This window comes from Centroberyx gerrardi, chromosome 12 (assembly GCF_048128805.1).
Source record: "Centroberyx gerrardi isolate f3 chromosome 12, fCenGer3.hap1.cur.20231027, whole genome shotgun sequence".
In the NCBI taxonomy this organism is placed as follows: domain Eukaryota; kingdom Metazoa; phylum Chordata; class Actinopteri; order Beryciformes; family Berycidae; genus Centroberyx; species Centroberyx gerrardi.
Window position 1 is genome coordinate 20,722,923 of NC_136008.1, and position 23,537 is coordinate 20,746,459.

A 23,537-nucleotide genomic window follows, 5' to 3' on the forward strand; every position below is an offset into this window, starting at 1 on the left:
ATTCCGATACTACCAGTAACTCTCTCTTCTCCAGCTCATTGTCTTGTCTTAAATGAGTGTAAACTGTCAAGTTCAAGTTCGTTTATTTATATAGCCCTTTATCACAAGCACGTCTCAGAGGACTTTACAGAGAATGGGCCTCATTCACGAAACCTTTCTTAAATTGTTCTTACTTTTGTTCTTAAGAAACATGCCTACGCAAAACCAACGTGGGATTCATGAAGCATGCGCAGAGCCTCGATTTTTGCGTATTCCAGGTGTATCTGATGATGAATGCCACTTGTTCCTTAATTGGATGCGCGTGCCTGTTGATGCTGATTAGCATAGGTAGACGCCCTGGCAACTCCATAAAAGGCCTGCTGTCTGAAGGGTCGTGCGCAAATGGGAAGCATTACTGGAGTGGTGGAGAATGGCAAACAGACCCAAGAAGAAAAATTCAAACTCTGAAATAGAAGTGTTGTATTCGGGAGTGAGAGAAAAAAAATAAAAATACTTTTTAAAAGTGTAAGCGGTGGAGTGACAGCAACTGAGAAAGAAAACATGGCAAGAAATTACTGATGCTGTCAATGCTGCAACATCAGAAACACACACCTTGAATTAAATTAAAAAGAAACGGTTTGACTTACAGTTAGAATCTAAAAAGCGAGGGCGATAGTCTAACTCCAAATAGATGCAGTTTATTAGCTTCAGGCGGAGGGCAGGGCACTGCCAAAAGGATTGGGGGAATAATATGGAGACTGTGCTGTCAGGTGTCCAGTCATCAGCGGAGTTGGACACTGGTTTAATTCAAGCAGCATCTCCATCTGATGATAAGCTCAGACTTTAGGCTTTATAATAATATTGCTGGTTTTGACTGTAGCTCTTGACAGGAGCTTTCTTCCTGCGGTGTCCAAACTCATCACAGCCTTCCAGCTCAGTATGCTGCGCTCGCTCTGTGGCGGAGCGAGTGGCCGTATGATAATTATATGATCTCTGCTGAGGGGTCTGAAGGTTTATCAGGTGTGTCATTAGCAATGTGGTCAAGGCATAACCTCTATCACCTAGAGACAAACTAGTTAGTCTTGAGACTCTGGTTAATTTAACTTCCATTCAGTCCAATATGCGCCGTGCGTCTCCAGCAGCACCTGCTCAAGACGCACGACACCCTACTGTTCTGCAGCACCAACGAGTCGTGGATCCCTCCTGGACAGGGGAAACCACATGTAGGAGGTTTAGGTTGGCGTCACAAATTAATTGAATGTTTATGGTGTGTTATTGTTGGCGATTTAAATTGGGAAAGCGTTTGGAGACGGTGCTTTGATGTGCACAGTCTATTGCTCTTGTGGTAAGATAAGATAGAACTTTATTGATCAATAAATAATATAATAATATAATATTATAATATATATATACGATACTAATTAATCACTTTAATCACTCATGTTTCCAATTGAATAGAATTGCCTATGAATTTGTTCATATCGGCCTAGCTTTGTTAATATGGTTATTATCACCAGGCTTACAAATGGCCTGAAACACATTTTGTTGTTGATATGAGATCTGGGACTGCTTTAATAGATTTCCCTTAAAGAATAAGGCATTTTAAGCAGAAACCACTTCATGCGTAATGCCCCACGCATGTTTCCAAACACACGTAGATTTTGATCGTACCAACGAACAAATTCAGGTAAGAAAAAAAATGATGAATGCCGAAATGTTCGTGGAAACGTTCGTAAGTACACTTTAAGATCAAATCTGATCGTACGCACGTTTCGTGAATGAGGCCCATTGTGTCTAGCTAGATCTAACTAAACACAATCATTGGTGAACAAAATTATATAGGACAAGCATAGCAAAAAACACAGGGTAGGCAAGAGCAGATTTTAGCAAGACAAACAATCTACCTATTCTACATAGCCTAACCTACCCGGCACCCCCAGCCTTAGACCCTAATGCACACAAGGAAAAACTCCCAAGAGAAACCTTAGTAGGAAAACTTGGAAGAAACCTTGGGCGGGCTGAGGCAAATAGGGATCCCCCCCAGGACGGTTTCGCGTGCAATAGATGCCAGGCAAAACATTGACAGAGTCACAGTAATGACAGGAGAAAACAGAGAGAGACAAAAAGGAGAGGCAGCATGCGGCGATGAGAAGGGGCTGAGACCAGCGCTAAAAATTCAGTGAAACGAGGGCAGCAGTCGTAATTCAGCGTCCAGGTGGGAACAGCGGCAGGGAAGAGCAAGGCCAGCACTGACGACGAAGAGCCAGGGCAGCACCCGCCACTGCCAGGTAGAACACTGCACTGGAGTCAGAGAAAAGGAGAGAGAGGAAGCCGCATGCACACACACACGTACAGAGGAAGGGGAGAAAACAGCTGCACACAGAACACACAGGGTCAGACACACAATAGGTGGGAGCAGCATCAGGGATGGGACCAAGGCTGGCACCGACAACCACTGCACTGCACCGGAAACTGTCTCTCTGTCTTGATAGATGTGTCTCTTGGCCTGCGCTCCCTCTGGAGTCTTAGTGCTTCCAGGGACTCAGCCCTCCTGGTGATGCAACCAGTTTGGCTGAACCTATTCAACTCCACAACACATGCAGGAGGAGTCATCTAAGGACTCGTAGTGCGCAAGTGCACCAATATCTCAAGTCTTGCAGCATATGAATTCATTTGTCAGTACCAGTAACAAAGGAAGAGATGGGTGTATGCATGACGGGAGAAGAGGAGATGAGGTGGGGAGGTAGGCGGGGGTTTAAGGAGGAAAGTGAGGCACAGGTGCAGCAGCGTCTGTTCTGCAGCACTGTGATTCTTGGAAGTGATGCAGGTTGCAGTGTGCGAGTGTACCGAGAGCTCTGGGGTCTGTTGACTTGCTGCACAGATAAGACCCTCTTATCAAGGCTCTGCTTACCTCTCAGTCTCACTAAGTGGCTCCAAGCCATAATGTGTGTCCTAGTCAAAGACAGCAGGTAAATACAGTATGTGGAAGCAGCCAGGAGTCAGGCAGGACACAGTATGCTCAGACATGTTTGTTTGTCATGCGCTGATGTGGAAAAGGACATGAAAGGCAAATGGACTCAGGGAGCACCAGTGTTTTCCTGCTCAATGTCAAGTTTAACGTACTGTTCTCGTTTCGACGGTTGTGGTTGTTATTGTTTTCAATACTACCTACCATAATTATATGGAGTGAATAATATGTCATTTGGGAACGATGAATAAGTTTCAGTTGTTTTGAAGTAGCCTATAAAGAGAAACTGAAGTTGGGCAAAGACTTTAGAAGAGCTGTGCAGGATGAATGGAAAATATCCCAGAATCACTACCACACTCTAATATGGAACATGATCATTAAAAAGATGATTTTGCAAAAAAAATATTTATTTGATTTTTAATGTTTAGGCAATGCTAATCCTGGCGCCCCCAAATGGAAACCATCTTTTGATAGCGATTGCAAAAAAAGAAGCCGCAAAATTTGTTTTGCTTCACTTCAAACATTTAAACCATAACCTCAATATTTATGATTAATAAATGAGTCTGGCTGTTGCTTTCAGGAGGACAGACAGTGAAACCAAACGAGTGGAACATGCATGCACTGATTTTACCCCCTGCCCCCCTCCACCTTTCCCTAGGTTTTTATTGTTGTCGTTTTGGAAAATTTGATCTAATATCAATATGTTCTGGTTCTGTTAGGATGCTGTGGTTCAGTCGGCTTTCTGTTTGCCTTATGGCAACACCAGGGACTGTTAGACACTAATCCTGATCCTTTTTTCCGTTTCCCTAGGTTTGACACAGGACTGTTCTGCTGCATCTGGCAGGGGCATTTTTGATAATGAAACTTTATAATAAACAGAGTTTTACTCGGCTCACAAGAGCTAACTTGCAGAAAAAAGGTGATGATGTCAGCTTATTAACCATCCCACAACTTGAGACATGTTGAGTGCCGCATGAGTCGGTCAGTGGAAAAAATAAACTGATTCAATTTTGGATTTTGATTGTTTAGAAGCCGAGAAAAATGAGACATTTATATTTTTACAAGGATTGGACAAGATCCCGCCACTTAAGCAGGCTACTTTGACATCAACCACTCACTCATAGTAGCCTCATTCTCCCAGTGGGGCCTGAAGGAACAGGCCAGTGTTTCAGCTACGATCATGTTGAGTTATGAAAATGTGTGGAACCCATCCAAACGAGCCAGGTCTCTGAACGGCCATATGGAAATGTGTTGAAGCAAGTCTGCTGGCAAACACCCACTGAGCACGCTTACTTGATCCTGATTGACTGTTGCATGTGAACATGCTTGCAGGAGACTTGAGGCCCAGCGTGGCACAGCAGGTTTTAGTTAAGTTGTTGCAGTACTGAGGATGCTGAAATCCAACCTTGAAACTTGTTCACTGACTGCACTCCGCTAGCAGAGATCCATCTCTCCTCAGTTGAGATATGGAAAGGTCTCAGATCACTTCAAACAAAGGCAGACAAACACATAATCTGGAGCCTGCATTATGTCAGCAACATCACTTTTAAATTAAAGTAATTTATTAGGGGCTTGCTCCAGCAGCATCCTGCGCCTTCCAATGAGCTATGCAATTCCATGAAGGCCAACTGTAGAATATAAAAATGCTGGCCCAATCTTTTTGCTCCATTTCCCAATTTGAAAGATAAGCCTTGAGCTTGTCACCATGATAATGATGTAGAACAATGAATCATGGCTACCACCAGGTGGCCTCCAGATGACGACCCAGGAACTGCTTGTTTTCACTGTATTTTACACTAATATTGTTCAAATAACAGTAAGGTTATAGGATAAAGGAGTGTCCAATAAATACCTGGACAGTGCTGTAACGACACATAAATACGCTCAACCAGCTAAAGTAGCATTGTCACCATCTAGGTTTCTGGATACCATTTGTGAAATTTCACTTTTAGCCACAGGTGTGCAGTGTAACTTGCTAATAATATTAGGTAGTCTTTAGCTAGCGTTTTTTTTTTTTAAATAGACGATGAGGATGATGATGAGAATAATAATGTAATTTTTTTTTAACTGTTTACAAAGGGCCTTAACAATCATAAATCAAACACCATCAAGTGGAAAAAAAATAAGGCACCACAAGATGGAAAATAAGTCAAAACAATAAAATGCCAAAAAATAATGGGATAGAAGTCATCAATTAAAAGCAAGACTATAAAAATAAGTTGAAGTAATGGCTGTTCCAGAGCCTAGGAGCCCTGATGGCAAGAGCCCCATCTTTTGTCTTAGAGTGGCAATCCTCAAGTTTCTTGTTAAGTTTTTTTGTTGTTTATTCTTTTTTTGGCCACATCTTTGCTGCTAAACGGTCATTGCTGAACTCTCATGAACTGGCTATAGGTTCAGTTGTCGTTGACAGGTGTTAGTTGTTAGATCGGTGATAGTTTACAAAATAGACATTTATTTATATGATAATGATGCAGATTATTACCTTAAGCGTAGATATTATTGGGATTCATATGGGGCCATTATAGTGCAGTGCCCTTGCCTTGGCGATACCTGGCCAGATTTTACACCCAGTCCAGTGGCAAGCTGACTCTGCCTTTATCTGTATCTGTGGTCTGGAGCGGGGCCAGGGATGGGGCAGGCCGCCTGCTAGTGATTAGCACACAGACAGACTGGGACTGTGCCTGTGTTTCCCTTGCAGTCCAGAGGTCTCAGCCTGTATCTGCTTACTGGCCCACCACAACACTCCTAATATCTTTGGCCCACTGTCACCAGGCACTGGAAACAATCAAAGTAGGAGAAAATGGCACAGGAAGAAAGTGGCCAGAGGTTTGGGCCCCACTCCCTGCATTCTTATTATTGTAGCCCACGTCTGTAATTACAATGTTAACACTGGGCGCTGTGGACTGAACCAGCAGGACTTTGTGGAGAGAGGGAAAGCAAGGGGGGAGAGAGAGAGTTGGATAAAGATTGGAGAGGGGGGGGGGGTCATGCATGCCTTTTGGCCAATGTGCATGTCATAACTCTGTCATGTGTCATACAGCGGCAGTGTTTCGGTGGTTATATCAGTGGAAAATTACTCATGGTTGTTTTCGGTGGTGGATCCAGCTCCCCTCTCCCTCTCTTCTGGTGTTGCTGGTGAAAAGTATGGCGTAATGCGACACTGCAGAAGCAATATGCTGTTCTCTAGCTTTTCAACCCATGGCATTTAGGTGATTTATTTGGTTAGGAGGGTATATTCACAGAGTTTGAGGTTGATCAATCCTATGTTTTTCTTTCCTGAAATCTTAAAGGTGTAACAACGTCTATCTCTGTCGTCTAACTCCCCCCACCACTTTGTCTCTGTCTCTCTCTGACTTCTTTTCCATTCATCCTCCAGGCAGCAGCCAGTGCTCACATTCCTCAGTTAGGCACTGGAGATTTCTCAAATTCCTCCCTGTGTCACTCGCTGGAGAAGTATAGCCTTAAATTTTCTAGATCCACACAGAGAGACACGGTGAAAAAGCGTATAGGCTTATGCTAGTTCTGATAGACGCTCAATAGAGATTAAGAGAAGAGCGACAGACACACAGTGAGTATCGAATAGGGTTGCTCTGTCGATGAAAGAGACAGATTAGCCTTCGGTTTGCTAGATCCACGAGAGACTGAAAAAAATCCTTATCCTTTTCTGTCAGGGGTTTTCCTTGGAGGATATTTGTGTTTGTTTGATGTTGTTTGTGAGTGGATGCCCACTCTGTACCAGCAACACACATCTGCACACACTAGAAAAACCTTGCAGCCTTGCAAAAACATCATATACACCATCGACACTAAAACCTTTGCACACAACATAACATCACTACAATCATTACCATAGATCAACATACTGTGTCACTCACCGCAGCCTGTCTCCCATAGAGATTAAACAGATGTGATTAATATATTACCACAGAGTGCTGAGATGATGGCGAATAAACTAAATGATGCAAGGAAGCCCCGCTTTTACTCTTAAGTATTGGTTTTTTTTGTTTGTTTTTTCATACCGCGTTTGTTGGCTAAACTCTACACCCGCAGCAGGGGGATGGCGATGACGATGTTGTTATGAGAATGAACCCTCTAAAGCAAAAGGCACTTTAGATCTGATGGGCTGCTGCTGTGCTGGGCCGGGTCGTCGGTTTTCCACTGAGGAGAAGAAGGGTTTAGTTAAGGAGCCTTGGCCACAGGTCTGGGCAGATTGAGATCATCGAGGTCAGCCTGGAGGCCGATAGCAGGCCTGAGTGGAAAAGGCAGCATGTCTGAAGAGTCACGAGGATGCTACAGACATCCAAGAGCTTCACAGACACTAACAGTGATTTTCTGTTCCCCCTTGGGAATCTGTGGGTCCTTAAATAGTTGTAAAGTTGTAAAATAAATTATCTGAATTTAAGGCCTTAAAAAGTAATAAAATGTCTTAAATACAGCCTTTTAGAGGTCTCATTTTTTTCACCATGCAATGATCTTTGCGCTGCATGCCCAAGCTTAGATTAATCCAGAACAGGGTTAGTAAAGCAATATGAATGTTTTTTTTTTAGCTTTTTTCATTGTGTCTGCTGTATGAAACACAATTGAATTTCATGTCCCTTAACAATACATTTTGGCCCTTTTCTTAGACTTTCCATTTGTAGTTCCTGAACTTTCATTAGCTGTGTTCAATTGGAGATGGGCTGGTTTTGTGAACTTTGTTAAAAATGGTCTTAAATCCATTTCCAGGTACCACGAAGACAGTCTTAAAGTGGTAATCTGCAAGATCCTTGTTTTTTCTTTCCCTGTTTTGGCAACAGTTGTGGTGCTAAATGGTCATTGCTGTGTTTTTACACTGCACTTCCCAGAGATCACCTGTCAATCAAATAGTGTGTCCAGTACTGTGACGTGAAGTCTGAGTTTCTGTAGGTGGCGCTCTTTTCTTTGTTCAGCCATGGTGGCTATCGCTGCTCATGCTAACTACCCAGTTCTTCTTCTATTTATTCCAAACAAACTGCTGTTGCTGCTGCTGAAAATGTAAAGCGATAGAGAGTAGCAAAACGGATATTTATTTACAGTATTTTTTTTTTTTTAAAAGTCTTAAATTTGGCTTTCTGAAACCTGCAGATATCCTGTACCCTGAAGCCTCCTTTGGGACCTGCTGGCCTTGGCCAGGAGCTGTCCTCTGCCAGGTGAAGTGAGCTCCTCTGTGTCTACAGTGTGATGGTTATTTGGCCTTACAAAGTCACACTCAGGAATTATAGTGCCATTGGTAATCATAATGACAGACAGGTTTCTTGGCCTGAGAAGGGAGAGGGCAGTGAGCTATTGAGCAGACTAGGACACACCAAGATTGTACAGGCATTGGGTGTTTGCTAGGTGATTTCTATTCATGTCTTCATACATGGTGTAGGATATGGTACACTGAAAGATCCACTAGAAAACTTGACAATAAAATTTGATTCAGCTCTTGTTCAATGTGATTTGAAACTACATGATAGGATACAGAATTGTTCAGTTAAATTTTACATTTGTCTGAGTTTTGAGAGATGGGGGAAACCAGAGATGCTGTGGGAGATGTGTGTTTGCATGCAAGGGTAGGTTTGTGTGTTTCCATATGAGCCAGCCAAATAACCAGAACAACAAAACAAACAGACGGCAAAAGGGGAGAGAGAGAATTGCAGCTACAGCAAGTGCACAGTAGTGTGATTCCCCCATCACACATCACAGTTTGTACTCTTGGAGAGCGCAGACTTCTCAGACTTGATCCAACTTTTCTCTGATTCTCCAGACATCATTCCTATCCCTAAATTCTCTAAAAGTCTCTATCTCTATTAGTTTCATAGTTATGGCTAAAAATGATAATCGTCCAATGACAAATCCTAGATCCGGATCACCACCAAAATCAAATCAGTCGTTCCTCGGCCCAATGCCTAACTGTCCACAAAATTTCATGGATATCCATGCATACGTTTTTGAGGAATCCTGTTGACAGACAGACAAACTAACAGGGGTGAAAACATAACCTACTTGGCAGAGGTAATAATTACTGAATTTCGAGGCGGGTATGTTTGTTTGTGAGTTATCCTTCCGTCCCTTCACTGCAGCTGTAGTGTCGACATTTAGCTGAATCCCTGATTTATTTTATTTTATTTTTTTAACACAGTGAACTCAAATTTTCCATTCCATTTACTTCAAATACTATATACTTCATTTTATACAGGTTATCCTGTTGTAAATAGAAATCCTCCTTACAAGAAAGTCCTAACATTCATTTTTTATTATTATTACTAAGTTATCCCTGTTACAGCCTCCATTTGCGCTCTTATAGACATAGCTGGGATGTTACATGCACAGAATCCACCCCTCGGTTATGTTATTCTCCGTTTTATAGGGCCTTAAAAGAAAAGTTGATTGTTTTTACTGCCTTTCTGTCTGTGCTCATACATGTGGCGGCTGTGAGATGCTCACACTAAGCTGTCATCGCATCGGAGTGTGTGTATCTTAGTAGTCGTGTGTGTACATACTGTTGCACAGTTGGTGGTACAATATGGTTGCAGGGCAGAAAGGTAGTGTGTATGTCTGTGTATATGTGTGTGTCAGGGTGTAATTGAGTTGAATTGGTTTTAATGGGTCTTTATGGGATGTTTGGAGTTATTTCTGTCTGAGGTCTCCCCTGGCGTCCTGGCTCCTCTGGAGGATGGCTTGGCCACGGTCCCAGCGCTGAGGCTGTTCTCTCTCTCTCTCTCCCCCTCTCTCTCTTTTGCTCTCTCACTCTTGTGCTCTCTCGTCCTCTCTCTCTCGCTTTCTCACTCTCACTCTTTCTCTCTCCCTTCCTCTGTCGTGAGAGAGTAAGTGATTGTATGGCACTGAAAGAGCGAGCGAGTGTTTGCGTTTCCTCCTCCCTCTCCCTCTCTCTCTCTCTCTCTCAGCGCTGTGATTTAACGGGGCCTCCGGTTCGCCGAGCACTCACCCCTCTCGCTAATCGCAGAGCGCCACTTTAAAGGCCCCAGCAAGAAGTCAAGCTGCGTCTCGACTCTCATTTGTCACGGAGATCACATGATGGCGCATGAGTTAGGACCCTGCGGTGGCAGCGCAATTACAGGGTCGGCGGAAGGGAGCAAAGCCAGCGGGCCCGGCGGCGAGGACGACTCCTTGCTGGCGGCACAGAACTAAACTTTCTCTTCCTGTCGCATTTTGATGGACGGCCTGAGGGAAGAAGAGGCGTACTGAATGGGAAGGCTGGGAGCCACTTGCTCTCGCGGCTATGGCAGTCCACTGTGTGTGTGTGCGTACACAGTAAAAGCACGCCAGATTTTGTTTTTGTCATCACTGCTATTTTTACATTATTCTTGAAAGGTTGAACCAATTTAGCGGCATAAAAATACAGATCCAACAAATATATGAACCCTTTGGCAGCTTCTTCTGTTTTTTGAGTACTTGGGTCATTCAAAAGCACATGATGTGTTTCTGCACCAGTCAAACCACAGCCTTGTTTAGCTGCAAGTATGAACTGTTTTTATTCACTCCTCATCCCCATAGTCTGTACACTGTCCTTTTAGAATGAGTTAGTGCCCTATGATAACTGTCTACTGTATAAATATGGCTCTGTCTGTCTAGATCTTTCCTGTCTGTCTGCGTTTGTGTCTCTGGCTTCCCTCTGGCTCAAGCAACACTTTAATGTCAAAGCATCATGACAGCATTGGCAACAGGAGGTAACTACCTGTGAAACTAGCTCCCTATGGCTGTCATAAAACCTAAATCAATCAGTTCTGAATAAGCAGCTTATGAAAAGCTCTGCGTGTGTTTGTGCACAGCGTGTGTTTGTGCACAGCGTGTGCGTGCGTTTGAGCGAGTATATGTGTGTATGCTGAGTGTGTGTACACGTGCTTTTGTGGGCCCCCCCGTGTGTTTTTGTGTGAGTGTGTGTATGTATGCCATGGGAGAGTGACCGCTGTGACCTTAGCCTCTAAGGCCATGCCAGGTTGTTGGCCGCCAGTCTCGCAGCGGTCAGGGCCTTTAGTGGGGAGCGCTGTGATTGAGAGCGTAGGCTTGATGAAAGGAGAGTGGGATAGATGGATGCTTTGATGGATGGAGGGAGGAGGATAACGGTTGAGAAGGATGAGATAGATAGAGAGGATGGGATGCGTGGAGGAACGACAGAGTTGGGGAGGGTAGGAGGGAGAGGGAGCTGGAGGGAGGAAGGGATGGTTCCAAGGGGGAAGGATGGAGCGCAGGCGGGAGGACGAGCTCCATGCCGCTCATTACGTTTGGGTGTGTATGGGAATGGCAGTAAACATGACATTTCCCCTGTAGCCAGCGGAACGACTCTGCCGTCTAATGACAGCCCTGCAGCACAATGAGTAGTAAAGCTGCAGCCACCAGCGCTGTCGCCCAGCCCAGCCCAGCCACCACCAGCCACCACCAACCAGGAGCCCTCCTCCTCCACCTCCTCCTCCTCCTCTCTCAGAGCCAGGGCAGAGAGGCAGGGAGCAGGATTCATCAAGCCAGCATCTCACAGAAAGTAGGAATGCTGATTAAAGGGTGTTCACACTATTCCACTTTTTTTTTTTTGTAGAAAAAGCATTGCCTCAACCACACTTTGTACTGATAATAAAGCTGCTCTCCAATACACACTCAGACGGCCAAAGTAATGTTGACAGTTGAGCCCAAAAATCAATTAACACACTCTTTCTACATAGTAACACTCACACTGCAGTTACACATGTTTTTAAATAGCTGTCATCGAACAATTATCACAACATTTCAGCTATAATAGTCCCTTTGATACTTATTTTTTAGTGTTGTCACACACGTCCTTGTTTACTTTGCCGGCTGCCGGTCCACGTTCACGTCATATTGGAAGATAATGGGATTTCGTTGTGTCAGCTTGAAAGCGTTCTTTATGTGTTTTGCTTGTTGGAACGCCCACATCCAAAATCATTTGTATTTATGAATTTAAAATCAACCATAAACAAACTACAGCAGATATTTCTCGCTTTTCCTGAGTATGGTTGATTGTATTAGTGTGACTATAACTGATCATTTTGATTTTGAACTGCTGACATCAGTGGATTCCCTGCTATGTTTACAGCTTGTGTTGACACTTATGCAATACGTGACGCCAGATGAGAGATATCGGAGCCTGTCAAAATTTCCCACATATCCTACTTATAATTACTTCTAAGGTTGACGTGAAAGTTTTTTCCCAGTTGGCAGTTTGTATTTACGTATTTACAAAATGCAGTACTTGAACGGCCCACTTGCCAACTATCTCTTATAACGCAATATGTGCAAGTTCCAGGCAATGGATAATCGGAAAATCAGATGTCAGCAGGTCCCATTACAGTGTAAGTGGTATTGTGTTGAAAGGATATATTTTAATCGCTTTTTGGGTTCGCCTATTGGAGATTGCTTTGGCGCTTGAGAATGTATTGGAGAGCAGCGCATCCTGCAATTGGGGTACATGAGGCTCTACAGTGAAGTAAGTGACGAAACTTTGAACACAATCAATCATCATCAAGGCAAAATGTCAAGGGAAAATAAGGCCCAGATTGAAAATAACCGGAATTATCCTTTAAATTAGATGAAACTTTAATGATCCCTGTGAAGAAATTAGATAATCGCAGAAGCAGCAAGTAGGATATAGATAAGAGTAAGACAAATGGAGAGTACTGAAGATAATACATGGAACATGGAGAATAATAGAGCACATAAAAATACAGCATCTTATTTGAGAGATTTACAGGTGTACAGATGGGAGAACATACATACAAAAATGTGTCCAGACATAAAATGTGCAAGTTAATGACATTATTAGCTTTACAGATGGAGGTAACACATGTACACAAATACATGCAGAATGTCCATTTGTGCATAGTTGGCTCTTGAGTTACAGAAATCAGTCAGGACATGCAAATATGCATAGTTGGCATTTGCAATTCTCAGAAGCTGGACACAATGCTAGGAAACAGATTCAGTCAAACTCAAGGCCTTACCCAGTCCAAGAGTGATGTGTGCAGTCCAGATAACAATTACCAGGTGAAAATGAGAAAAACAATCATGAGAGAAATAAAAACAACAGACCAGACCACAAATGTGCTTTCCCGTTCACTAGAATTGAGCAATGCAGCAACTCCACTGCTTTCTCATTTGCTCTCTTTACCAATTCCATCCATCCATTTCCCCATTCCAGTTTCCATTACTCATTCACCTGTAACCTTTGCTTTAGAGTGAAATTTCCCCTCAAGCTGAGCCACTGTCTTTGAAACCCAGTTTGGCCTAACTAGCAGGATAGTCTTACCTTACAGCACCAGAACTGAACCAGGATCTATTCCAGACTGAACCCACGTTCAGGACCTATTCAGAGACCCCATTCCAGATCCAGCCTCACTGTAGATTTGTATCCCTAACTCTGTTCTTCACTAGTGTCTCTTTCCCCCCCCCCTCTCTTACCCACTCCATCCTCACCACCATCACTCTCACCTTACCATTTGTGTATAGCCTACTGCCTCCTCCAAGCAACCTCATTTCACTATATTTCAGTGAAAAGATGCTCTTTGACTCATTACTTAGGTTTGTAGTCCCAAAATGGTCATCATTTTAAAAGGAGCCTGTTGGAAGCACACAGGACAAGAGCCACTGTGTAATAAACTCATCAGGCATGTGTCCAAGTAGTAAAATCGCAACAAAGAGATCCCCCTGCCAGCGGGCCTTTTGTCTTTCTGAGGTTGTACTGAAAGATTTATTGCATGTTTGTTTGTACTGTCCTCACTCAAGGCATATCATTTTCCCTCTTGGATTTGTCTGACTGATAATCTTCATATGGGGGCTCTCTGTCTTCCTGTGGCTCCACCACTGTCTTTACAGTAACAGCTTTGCCTCCCTTCTGAGCCCCGAGTCCCAAGTTTACCAACATGAAAGGCTGGTCATGATGGGCAATTAAGAGGACTGGATGACTTTTGAGAAAAGGGTCAAACCGCACGATGAGAGTGGATGGTTCATCCAGCACCGGAAACAACGGGGTTAAAGGCTACAGCCACAATTACTACGTACAAGTTACAGTGCTGTCAGTGTGTCCTGTCAAAGATGAAAAAAAGACTGTGTGTGTGTTTTCAGGCCTGTGTGTGTGTCTTCGGACCCCAGGCAGCGAGATGAGTTGAATGAGTTGGACAGTGCTAGTGTTGAGGCCGGCCATGAATAGGTCGCAGTCTGACAACAGAAGCCACTAGATTTGCCCTTTTGTATAGATGTGAATACTGCACACTGAAACAGAGAGAAATGAGCACACAGATAAATCTGTGCAGAGACAAATGTCAAAAACCTGCCTGATTGTGTTTTTTCTCCTGTGCACTGTTCTGTTTTTTTGGGCATCCTTACACCGCACAGGAGATGCAGCAGTATAATTCTAAAGCATGGATACATAGGGATGAAACCAAGTCTCTCTGGTTATATAGCCCATTACAAACCAGCTCATAGGCAAATGTAATAAGGTATGATTATGTATGAAGCAATAGTGCAGAAAGGAAATGGCATCGTTTTAATTTAACGGTGTGCGTACTTTTATTTGTTTTTTTCTTCCTCCTCTATGACTAAATGGCAGCTCAACTCGGCATTCAAAGTGCATTACCTACTGTACCAATGTACCCAGTGCCCATGTGTGTTCCCAGACATTACCGCATTTTGCCATTTTTCAAACATATTGTCATATTAGGCACTGGCATGCCGCATTACTCCTAGAATAGCCTACTGAATTAGCTTGTGCCAGCTAGCGGAGGCTTTCCCAATGACTGTCGCTTCTGTTAAAGCAGCAGGCTTGTGGAGTGGGTCTCCTAACTGGGTCGCGAGTTTCCCCCGGCCCCCGGGGTCCAAAATTCTATCCCACGATATTGTAATAACAGTGGCAGGCTCCTTTTGTGTCAAAAGCATCTGAAGAATGTGCTCCCGATGCAGCGAGTATGATGATGGGTCTCCCCTCCTGGTTGGTTGGTTTCTGTAGAGGGAGGTAGAGGCAATGCTGGTGTCACAGGGTGAACTCAAACAGTTATGTAAACACATTCTGTGTGTGTGTGTATGGAGGAACTGTGCGTAAGATGAGGAATGGGTTCAGCATCAGGGCGGCGGTGCTGTTTGTTCGTCGGACCTGTATGAGTCATCTCGCTAAGGCGAACTTAACAGCAACGTGTCATATCAAGACATCGCCCCAGTCTCAACCCCTCGCTTGATTCCTCCTCACTGTGCAGCTTGCCGGGTGTTGTTATTATCTTCCCATGTTGTTATAAACTTCCACATTCCTGAAGATGGTGTCATATGATCACTGATTTGTGCAAATTGAACTCATTCACCTCAGCTGTTTAATGATAGCTATTCAGGCTCAGTGAATTGACATGAGCATTCAATTTTGTTTTGCTACACTAATGTTGTTGAATTCACAACTCTTAAAATCCTTTGCATTCCAGCTTCTAAATAGCTCGGCATACAATACAATCCCTTCCAGTGTGCCCCACCAGGAAGAGGCCCGCTGGCATCGAATCAAGTATTAGTGTCTCAGAGTCACACACTGCTGACTCTTTCAGTCAGCTCCCATATTAGTGTGTGGTACAGTCTGCCAGAGTCAGTTCGTGCTTCACAGCCAAACCAAGGACCTCAGCAATGTAAACATTTGCCTCTTTAGCATCAGCATGATGCCCCAGAACGCTCCTGTGTTTGATGCTATGTGGTCCTCTTGGGTACAAATGTCAGGCCTAATTTGCAGCACCATATGGCTGTGTGTTGCATATTTTCAGGGGTTATTTAGATGCGTTGGCCATGTGCTGTTTGGCTTGTGGCTTTGAGGCAAGGGGGGAGGCAGGTGATATTCACCCTATGTCTTTAAATGAAGAGTGCTTTGAGTAGTCCCATTATTGCAGTGGAAACTCCACTCTCCTTCCAAAATATGGACCAGGGATTCCACTTCCCTCACTCAGCTCAGCCTAGGCATCTGTTTTTATGCCCTATTGAAACTTTGCCATAGCAAAATAGATCATTTAGGCAACAACAAACAAATCAGTATTGGTATTCATTCAGAGTTGACTTGTTCTTCTGTTGTTACTCAACATAAGTTGCAATATAGTGTATAAACAATTTATTGCTGGATTAAAAAAGAAATACAACAAATGAATAGAGGAGGAGAAAGGTTTGCTGAAGTTGCAAAGAAGGGAACAGACATAGCCTTGGTCTGGACCAGTGGCGAGTGGATGAGATTATAGTATAGTATTGGTTTTATGCTGTGGTAGATAACGGGTGGAGCAGAGGCATCCTCCTGCAGTAATGCCGGGTTATAGAAAACCCAAATGCAAATGCCTGGGAGGCTGAGACCTCTAATGTCCATGATTGTCCCGCTGGCCCTGCGTACCAGCCTAAATCAGACCTCCAGCTCTTACTAGTGTGTGACATGCGTTTTATACACGCACGGACACACACACAAATAGAGCGTATGCGCAGCCAGACACACATACAGCCTGAGGGTAGTTAGCCGATATAGCGTACCACAGCGGGCAGCATGTGAACCGCCCTGACTTGGTAACGCCCTTCTCCCGGCCCACAGATGGCCTCACCAGAGGCACCTCCACTACTTTACCTTTCACCTCTGTATACACACATTCTCATACACATCAATCATACATGCACACAGACAAGACACACAGTCCACCTGTAATTATCATGCTGGCTGGAGATGTTTAGTTTCATACCCCTCTTTATTATTGATGCATTTCATACATGCATGCAGACCCACCAATACATGCAACAATATGATGGGATGATCTAGTGTAAACATATTGTGAATAAATGTAAAGTAATTTTGGAGGAATGAATTTGGGCTCTGAATCTGAAGATGATGCATAGTTTATCGATATTTTGTTTTGCCACATTTATTGATCTTTGCAATCCATGCACCTAACACCATTAAATCTGTTATCTGATGCACAAGGAAGCTCCGACTTCCTTTATTTTCATTTTGCAGGTGATGTGCGCCGCGTGTCTTTCAGAGACACCCCTGGTTTGACACAGCGAGTGAGCCAAATACTTGACAATAACCACTGAACAGAATGCTGGACCGATTGTAATTATCAGTATGTTTCTGTGTTTTTCAGTCAGTGGTGAAAACCGGACGCTTGGTCATCAGTCATGAGGCACCAGTCACTGGAGGGTTTGCTGCTGAAATCAGCTCTACAGTACAGGTGAGTGTTTGCACTCTGTGTATTCATGCGCCTGGTGGATAGGATGTGTGTGTATGTTAGTATTGATTGGCAAGTTGAACATGTGATATCATGATTGACAAGTTGTATAGGTGTATTTGTCTGTGTACTGTGTGTTTGCTTGTATATGCCCATGGGAAAACCTACTGGGTAGCATTTTATTGGAATCTGTAGCCCCTCAGGAATGTGAAGTGGTGGAGAGAGGCATGGGCCTTGATGGGCTGCAATGGCTTAGTCAATAATAATCTTAATTTGTAATAAAACAGAGATAGCCCATGTCTTTCAGTAAACAGCCCAGAGCTACAGAGGTGATAAGCTACACCCTAAGAAGCACTGACACATCTGCCAGTCTACAGGCATCTATAGCAGTGGTTTTCAAAGTGTGGTCTGGGGACCCCCCGGTGTCCTTGTTGGAGATTCTAGGAGGTCCCCAGCAAAACGAGGAATACTTTAATTTCACTATAATTTAATTCACTAGAAATTATCCCAATCTGTGGGGTAAAATCTTAGCAATTGGGGTCCGTAGTTGGTGGTTTGTGGTATGAAAACTTTTGAGAACCCCTGATCTACAGTATACGACTGTATTGTAGTGTATAACTGGATTGTATTGTATACCTTTGAGGCCTGGAGGAGTAAGTAGATTTTATAGAGGAGCAGCTTCATTCTCAACAATGATCTACAATGCTGCACACAGAGGGTGTCTTGGCAGTGTACTCATCTGGAATCGGTGACACAGAGGGTCTAACTACCCATATAAGGCTTATGAAGTATTGCTTGTTGCTGGCCATGCATAAGGCCTGGACACTGTAACCAAGGCATGCAGTGCCAGAGACGGGTGATAAGAAATTCTGAGCTAAACGTGATCCGTGACTAAATGAAAGTTTAGGTGTTCCCCTTTCTTCTTCCCTATCATCCTAATGAAGTCTATATTTGGGATGGTGAGACGATGATCTTAAGTATGTGTGACGTGTTCTCCCTCTGTGAGGCTCTTAGCAGTGAGTGAGTCCCACTCTCCTCTCAATGAGCGATTCGGGTGTCAACAACGTCAGCAGCTCTCCCTCTCCCGCCCGACTCCTCAAAAGGCATCGGGCTAATGGTATGTAGGGTATGCGTTACTTCGAGTGGTTTCCCTGTGAGTGTGTGTGAGCTCATTGATGAAGCTGTAAAAACAGTCCATCCTCTCCTGATTTTCTGTCAGTCAACTGTTGTTCTCTCCCTCTCTCACTGAGGGCTTAAATGGCCGGTGAGTCATCCTCTTCGTGTCCATGTTTCCATGTTTTCACATTGTGTGCGGGTGATGTAAGTTGTTGGTGCATTCCCTGATTGCCATGATCTGCAGTTTTCACATGGCCTCACTTTAGGCAAGTGGGAAGGTTTTGTTGGAAAGAATGCTTTAGGATGGTTGATTTTTATATTTTAAAAGTACACAACCTGACCTAAAGGCTTCTATTCATGTTGTGGAATACTTTGGCCTTGGATAAGTCTTTGAAGCTGATAAAGGCTACCAGTTACAGGAAGTTTTGTCCCTTATCAGGCTTTTGCCTGTTAAAAGTTGGAAAGTACTTGTACTCCATGTACTCACAGTAGCATGTCCAGGTGTATTCAGTGAGCTCATGGCATGTTGTCCTCCACCTCGGAGCAGGACATACACTCACACAGCTAGGTAACCCAGGAAACATAATACATACTTACCCCCTGTCCAGATGGCAGAGCGGCAGCGAGGTCGCAACCACGGTGACTCACCCGGAAATAACGGGGATGTGGTGTAGGCTCGGGCTCTGATAATGGGATGGAACGGAAAAGCCGCTAAAAATAGGGCTTTTAGCGGAAAGGTGCTGAGCAGCTACAATAACAACAATAATATATGAAATGCACTTGGGTCTCAAGACGAAAGAGTAAGAGTGGCCCAGAGCAACAACAGAAGTGTGGACAATAAAGGTCTTGACCTGTTATACTCCTTCCTGCTGACTAGTGCAGCCCTGGAATTCTTTACAGTCCTCCAGGGCTCAAAATCAAGGGACAAAGGTTGACAATAGGAGACTGGTTGACAATATAGCTTGTATAGTCTAGCCACTGTTGTCTGAGAGCACCATTTAAACTTTTGTCTATTATTTCTGGATAGAGAGGCTTCAACTAAGGGACTATTAGGCCTAGCCTATCCACCTCAGGCCTCTGGGGCCTTACAGAAAGATCCATTTATGGATTAGATTTTCCCTTTTGTATTAAAAACAGCAGGGAGTTTGGTAGGGTTTGGCAAGTTTCCATCGTCAGCATTTGGCTTCAGCTCTCATGGTTTGATAATGTGTCATTGGCTGGCCTCTTGCTGAGTGTCTCGCTGCTGACTGGATAGGGGCAGAGTGAGATGGGGCTAAAGACAATGCTTTAATGGACCTCAGGGATGCACAGAGAGAACTGGTGAATCATCCTTCTTTCCTAAACTCTACTAACTACTCTCCAACCTCGCCTATAGTTTTTTCAGATTGGGAAAAACTTTGGCATGTCCGTTTTTTGTTTTGGAGAAAAAGACTGCTTGGCCATCAGTTTTTGTTTTTATCAAGAGTGAAATACTGCATCATATTGACTGTTAACATGTGGTGTTCTAAGAGAACTCTTGCCTGCTTAGGCAGACAACTGCAGATCACAGATGCCTGCATGTAGGCTACCATTACTAAAGATGGTAGTTTAGTAGTTCAAGCTGTGCCTTCTCAAGTAGTCTTGTCTACAGTTCATGCCCCATCTTCCCCCTGCAATCACACAACCATAGATCACGCTACAGTCAATCATGCAGCCTTCCCTGAAGACCCACCACAGTTTTCTGAGACACTTGAATTGCCTGATTCTAGTTCCACTTCTAGTGCTTTCTGCTATTTGTGTGTAATCCGAATCAAGGAGAATCCAGCATCCAACTACAACCCAGCACTTACCGCTGAGTTGTGGTACTGTTTTGGGACACGCTTCAAAGACTACTGACTCCATTCCGGCCCGGTTGGTGTTGGTCGAGGAATGAAGGCTTGTGTTTTCTTCCATAAATGCCTTCCGAATCAGAACCAGAGCACTAGTTGCCTGTCAGTCTTGTTTGAATGGGAGGCAGAGTCGGCCTGATGTTTCCCGGGGCGTTGTGCTCCGCTGTAAAACCATGTCTGTCTCCCCATGTCTCTCTCTGTCAGGCGATACACTAAATTGCCTTCAAAGGATGGCGTTTATGTAAGAAGTCTGCTGTTAAGTGATATGGAATTGGATACAGGTACCGCTACACTACAGTATAAGTTGTAATGTCTCGGAGGTCATATAGTGATGGTATGCTGCTGCTTATACTACCTCATTCCAGTCGATTGCTGAAATAGCCCAGAGCCTGATTCACTCATTATCCACTCCTGCCGTTCATATAACTGCAGGGTGTCGTGAGGAGTTATTTCTCAACTTTGAGCTGAAGTCACTAAAGTATGTCTTGGTTATGTATGTTTTTTGGCCAATGCCAACATCACTAATTCGGCAAGCTAAATCCCTAAAATATGGAAATGAAACTTTGTTGTAGAAGCAATAGCAAGATTGTTCCATCATCAATTTTGATAGCATAGTATAATGGCTGTAGAAAAATGAGACCACCTTGGTATAAATTGTTTAATTCTATGTGTTGCTCTCTATGTGTTTATTCTATTTGTCCCGGGGTACGATTTGGCACAAATTGTGCAGGACTGACTTATGGCACAAAGATAGAGCCTCAACCAAAAGCAGAAAGAGGACTCGCTTTGAATTGCTCTACTTGTTCGTACAGAAAGAAAGTCCAGATGCTGTCCAGTCCCACAACGCCTAGCTAGGTGTGTAACATCAACTGTTGCTGTAGTTGAAGTTACTACAGTCCTGGAATAATCAGGATAACCATCATTCACCAATGTATTGTGAAGAAGAATAGATCCACTCTATGTTGCTACACTCCATCATAGCCTGTTAGCCAAAATATTTAGTTACCATTGCCCAAACTTAATAAATCCCATATCTGTTAGGCAAAGCTGCTTTGTTAGCTCAGTGTAGTTGTAACTATGCATGTAATCTAAGCATGACAAAAATATTTTCGCTGACAAAGCCACCGCAGTTAGAAACACACATTGTGATAGGAACACTGGGCAAGCGAGCATCACTCAGTACAAGGTGAGAGAGAGCACCGTTTCATTAGCATTGGGCACACTTAATAAATTCCACACCTGTTACGCAAAACACAGCTTTCCAAAATATTCACCAGCAAAAAATAAATATTTGTTTGTCACATTGATCAGCCACCGCAGTTGCAAAGCTAAACCTAATACAGGCCAAGTAAGCATTACTCAATACGAGGTAAGAGAGTGCCGTTTGACTTACTGATGGACTGAATGACCTGAATTTGGCTCCTGATGAATATGTCTTGTTTTGTGGGAAAAATAACTTGCCTCCTTCCACAAGTTTATTCCCGCTCCATTATTCAGTTTGCATTGTGGCAATTTCATGTCACTTCTCTATATACATATTTGTGGTAAGTCTTTGCGACAGTTGTAAAACTCTACCACTAAGGGACTCAAGAGGTCATCACGTTTTAGATTCTACTGGTAGCAGCTTAAATAAACAAATGTACAAAAATAGACAAAACAAAACAGACTAAATCTGAACACAATCAGGCAGTGTTTTTATCTAGATTTAATGCTCTGCAGAACAGACCCTTGAGGTAGATCTGAACCTGAAAATCAGCCAAATCTTCTAACCAGATGGTGGAATATAATCCAGTGTTCATTCCAGGGTGGGCGGATTACTTGTTTAACTGTGCCCAAAAAATGTGGAAGCTATCTCATGAGGCATCTGTTAGTTGGCAGGAATCGGCTGAACCAGTTAGAAAAAAGGAAAGAACCTACTACTTGAACTAGAACTACTACTATGTTGTCTAATAAATCTACCAAATCTGTATTCCTGGTAACAAACACTGCCCGCCCAGTGAGTTTTTCCATGAAAAGATGGCTTAGATTTAGGGATGTGCTCTACCACCTGGAATGCGGCTGCCCTAAACTTCCTTTGTAGCTGTCCAAGCAATTGAATAAGTAATAAATTAACACTTCAAGACTCCACCGAGCTCTTCAGGATGTTTTCTAGCTTGACATCTTGCCTAAATTGTGGTGCTAATTTTGATAGTGTTATATTAGGCATAACAGCTTGTTGTCTAAATCTGTTCAAGTTGTCATTCCAGCCGTCAAGATATTCACTCCACTCAAATTGACAGCTGGTGATGTCAAAGTGTAGTTTGACTGCTGCATATTTGTTCAGACATTTTTCAGGAGATGTAAGAATGATTAGAAGCAGATTGATCTGTGATAAAATAAACGCTTGCCGACCACGCCCACAGGCTTTATAGGCTATAAGTCAAGGGGACTCTTTTCCTGCATCTGGAATAGAAAACGCTGTGTTGTAGCCCAGAACTTATTTGATCTGAACTGTATGCAGAGAGGTTTAGCAACATGTTCAAGAATTGAAACCAGTTGCAGTACCCCAGCCTGTCCTCAGTTGACATAGTGTTCGTTAGGTGGCCTGTGATTGCCTTCTTTGGCTGGTACAGCAAGTGATATTGGCATTTTTTGCCACTGCCTGTGTGACTGCACCCCCCAATCTGTGGCTGTCTCTGACAAACTCTGATTTGTGTGTGACAGGAGACACAATGTCACGACGGCAACTCTGAGCCCCCGCCGGGTAGTATTTTTAAATCCTGCCTCACTGCAGGACGCAAGGTTCTTGGTACTGCCATGTTGTCATATTTTTATTCTGACATTTTAAGTATATTACATATAATGATGCACTTCCCAAAAGATAAACACCGATTTGAATGAAATCTGAGTTGTGTGGCCATTCTCCGTCCAGCTGTGGTGGCAGGCAACCAGACTACTGTACTTTTCTCCTACTTCCAGTAAATGTATTTAGAGGAGATTACAGATCTGATCCAGACAAAAGAGCAAACTCCCTGGTACTGTCTGTCTGGGTGTCTGTAGAAGGGCAGAGAATAGCTCTTGTGTTTGTAATCTCTGCGGTCATGGATTGGTCGCACTGCCACCTCCATCAATACACTGGGATGAAAAGAAAGTAAGATAACTTGTTGAGGTATCTGGTTGTTTTGGGTCATTGGTAAGAAAAAATGGTGGTAGAGTTTTTGTGAATGAGCTTTTTTTCCTCAGTCTCCTGCCCAAACTTATCCAGATAGGTTGGACAAATCCTCATTCATTGTATATCATGTTGTCAAATGCAAATCCCTGTGAAAATGATCTGCTTTGATTCAAGCCTGTACAGAAGCTGTTATCAAAGTGCTCTTATTGTGTCGATCACATACAAAACACAGAAATGTAGGCCTGACCAGACAAATCCTCTTC

General features: G+C 43.5%; 1 protein-coding gene across 2 annotated transcripts in view; it reads left to right on the forward strand.

Moving 5' to 3' along the window:
- bckdhb (branched chain keto acid dehydrogenase E1 subunit beta) overlaps window positions 1-23,537 on the forward strand; it is a 56,844-nt gene that overhangs the window by 27,529 nt on the left and 5,778 nt on the right. For both annotated transcript variants that reach the window (XM_071902409.1, XM_071902410.2), the window contains exon 9: window positions 17,056-17,142. In XM_071902409.1, coding sequence (XP_071758510.1) covers window positions 17,056-17,142 — 87 coding nt within the window. The remainder of the gene's footprint in view (window positions 1-17,055; window positions 17,143-23,537) is intronic.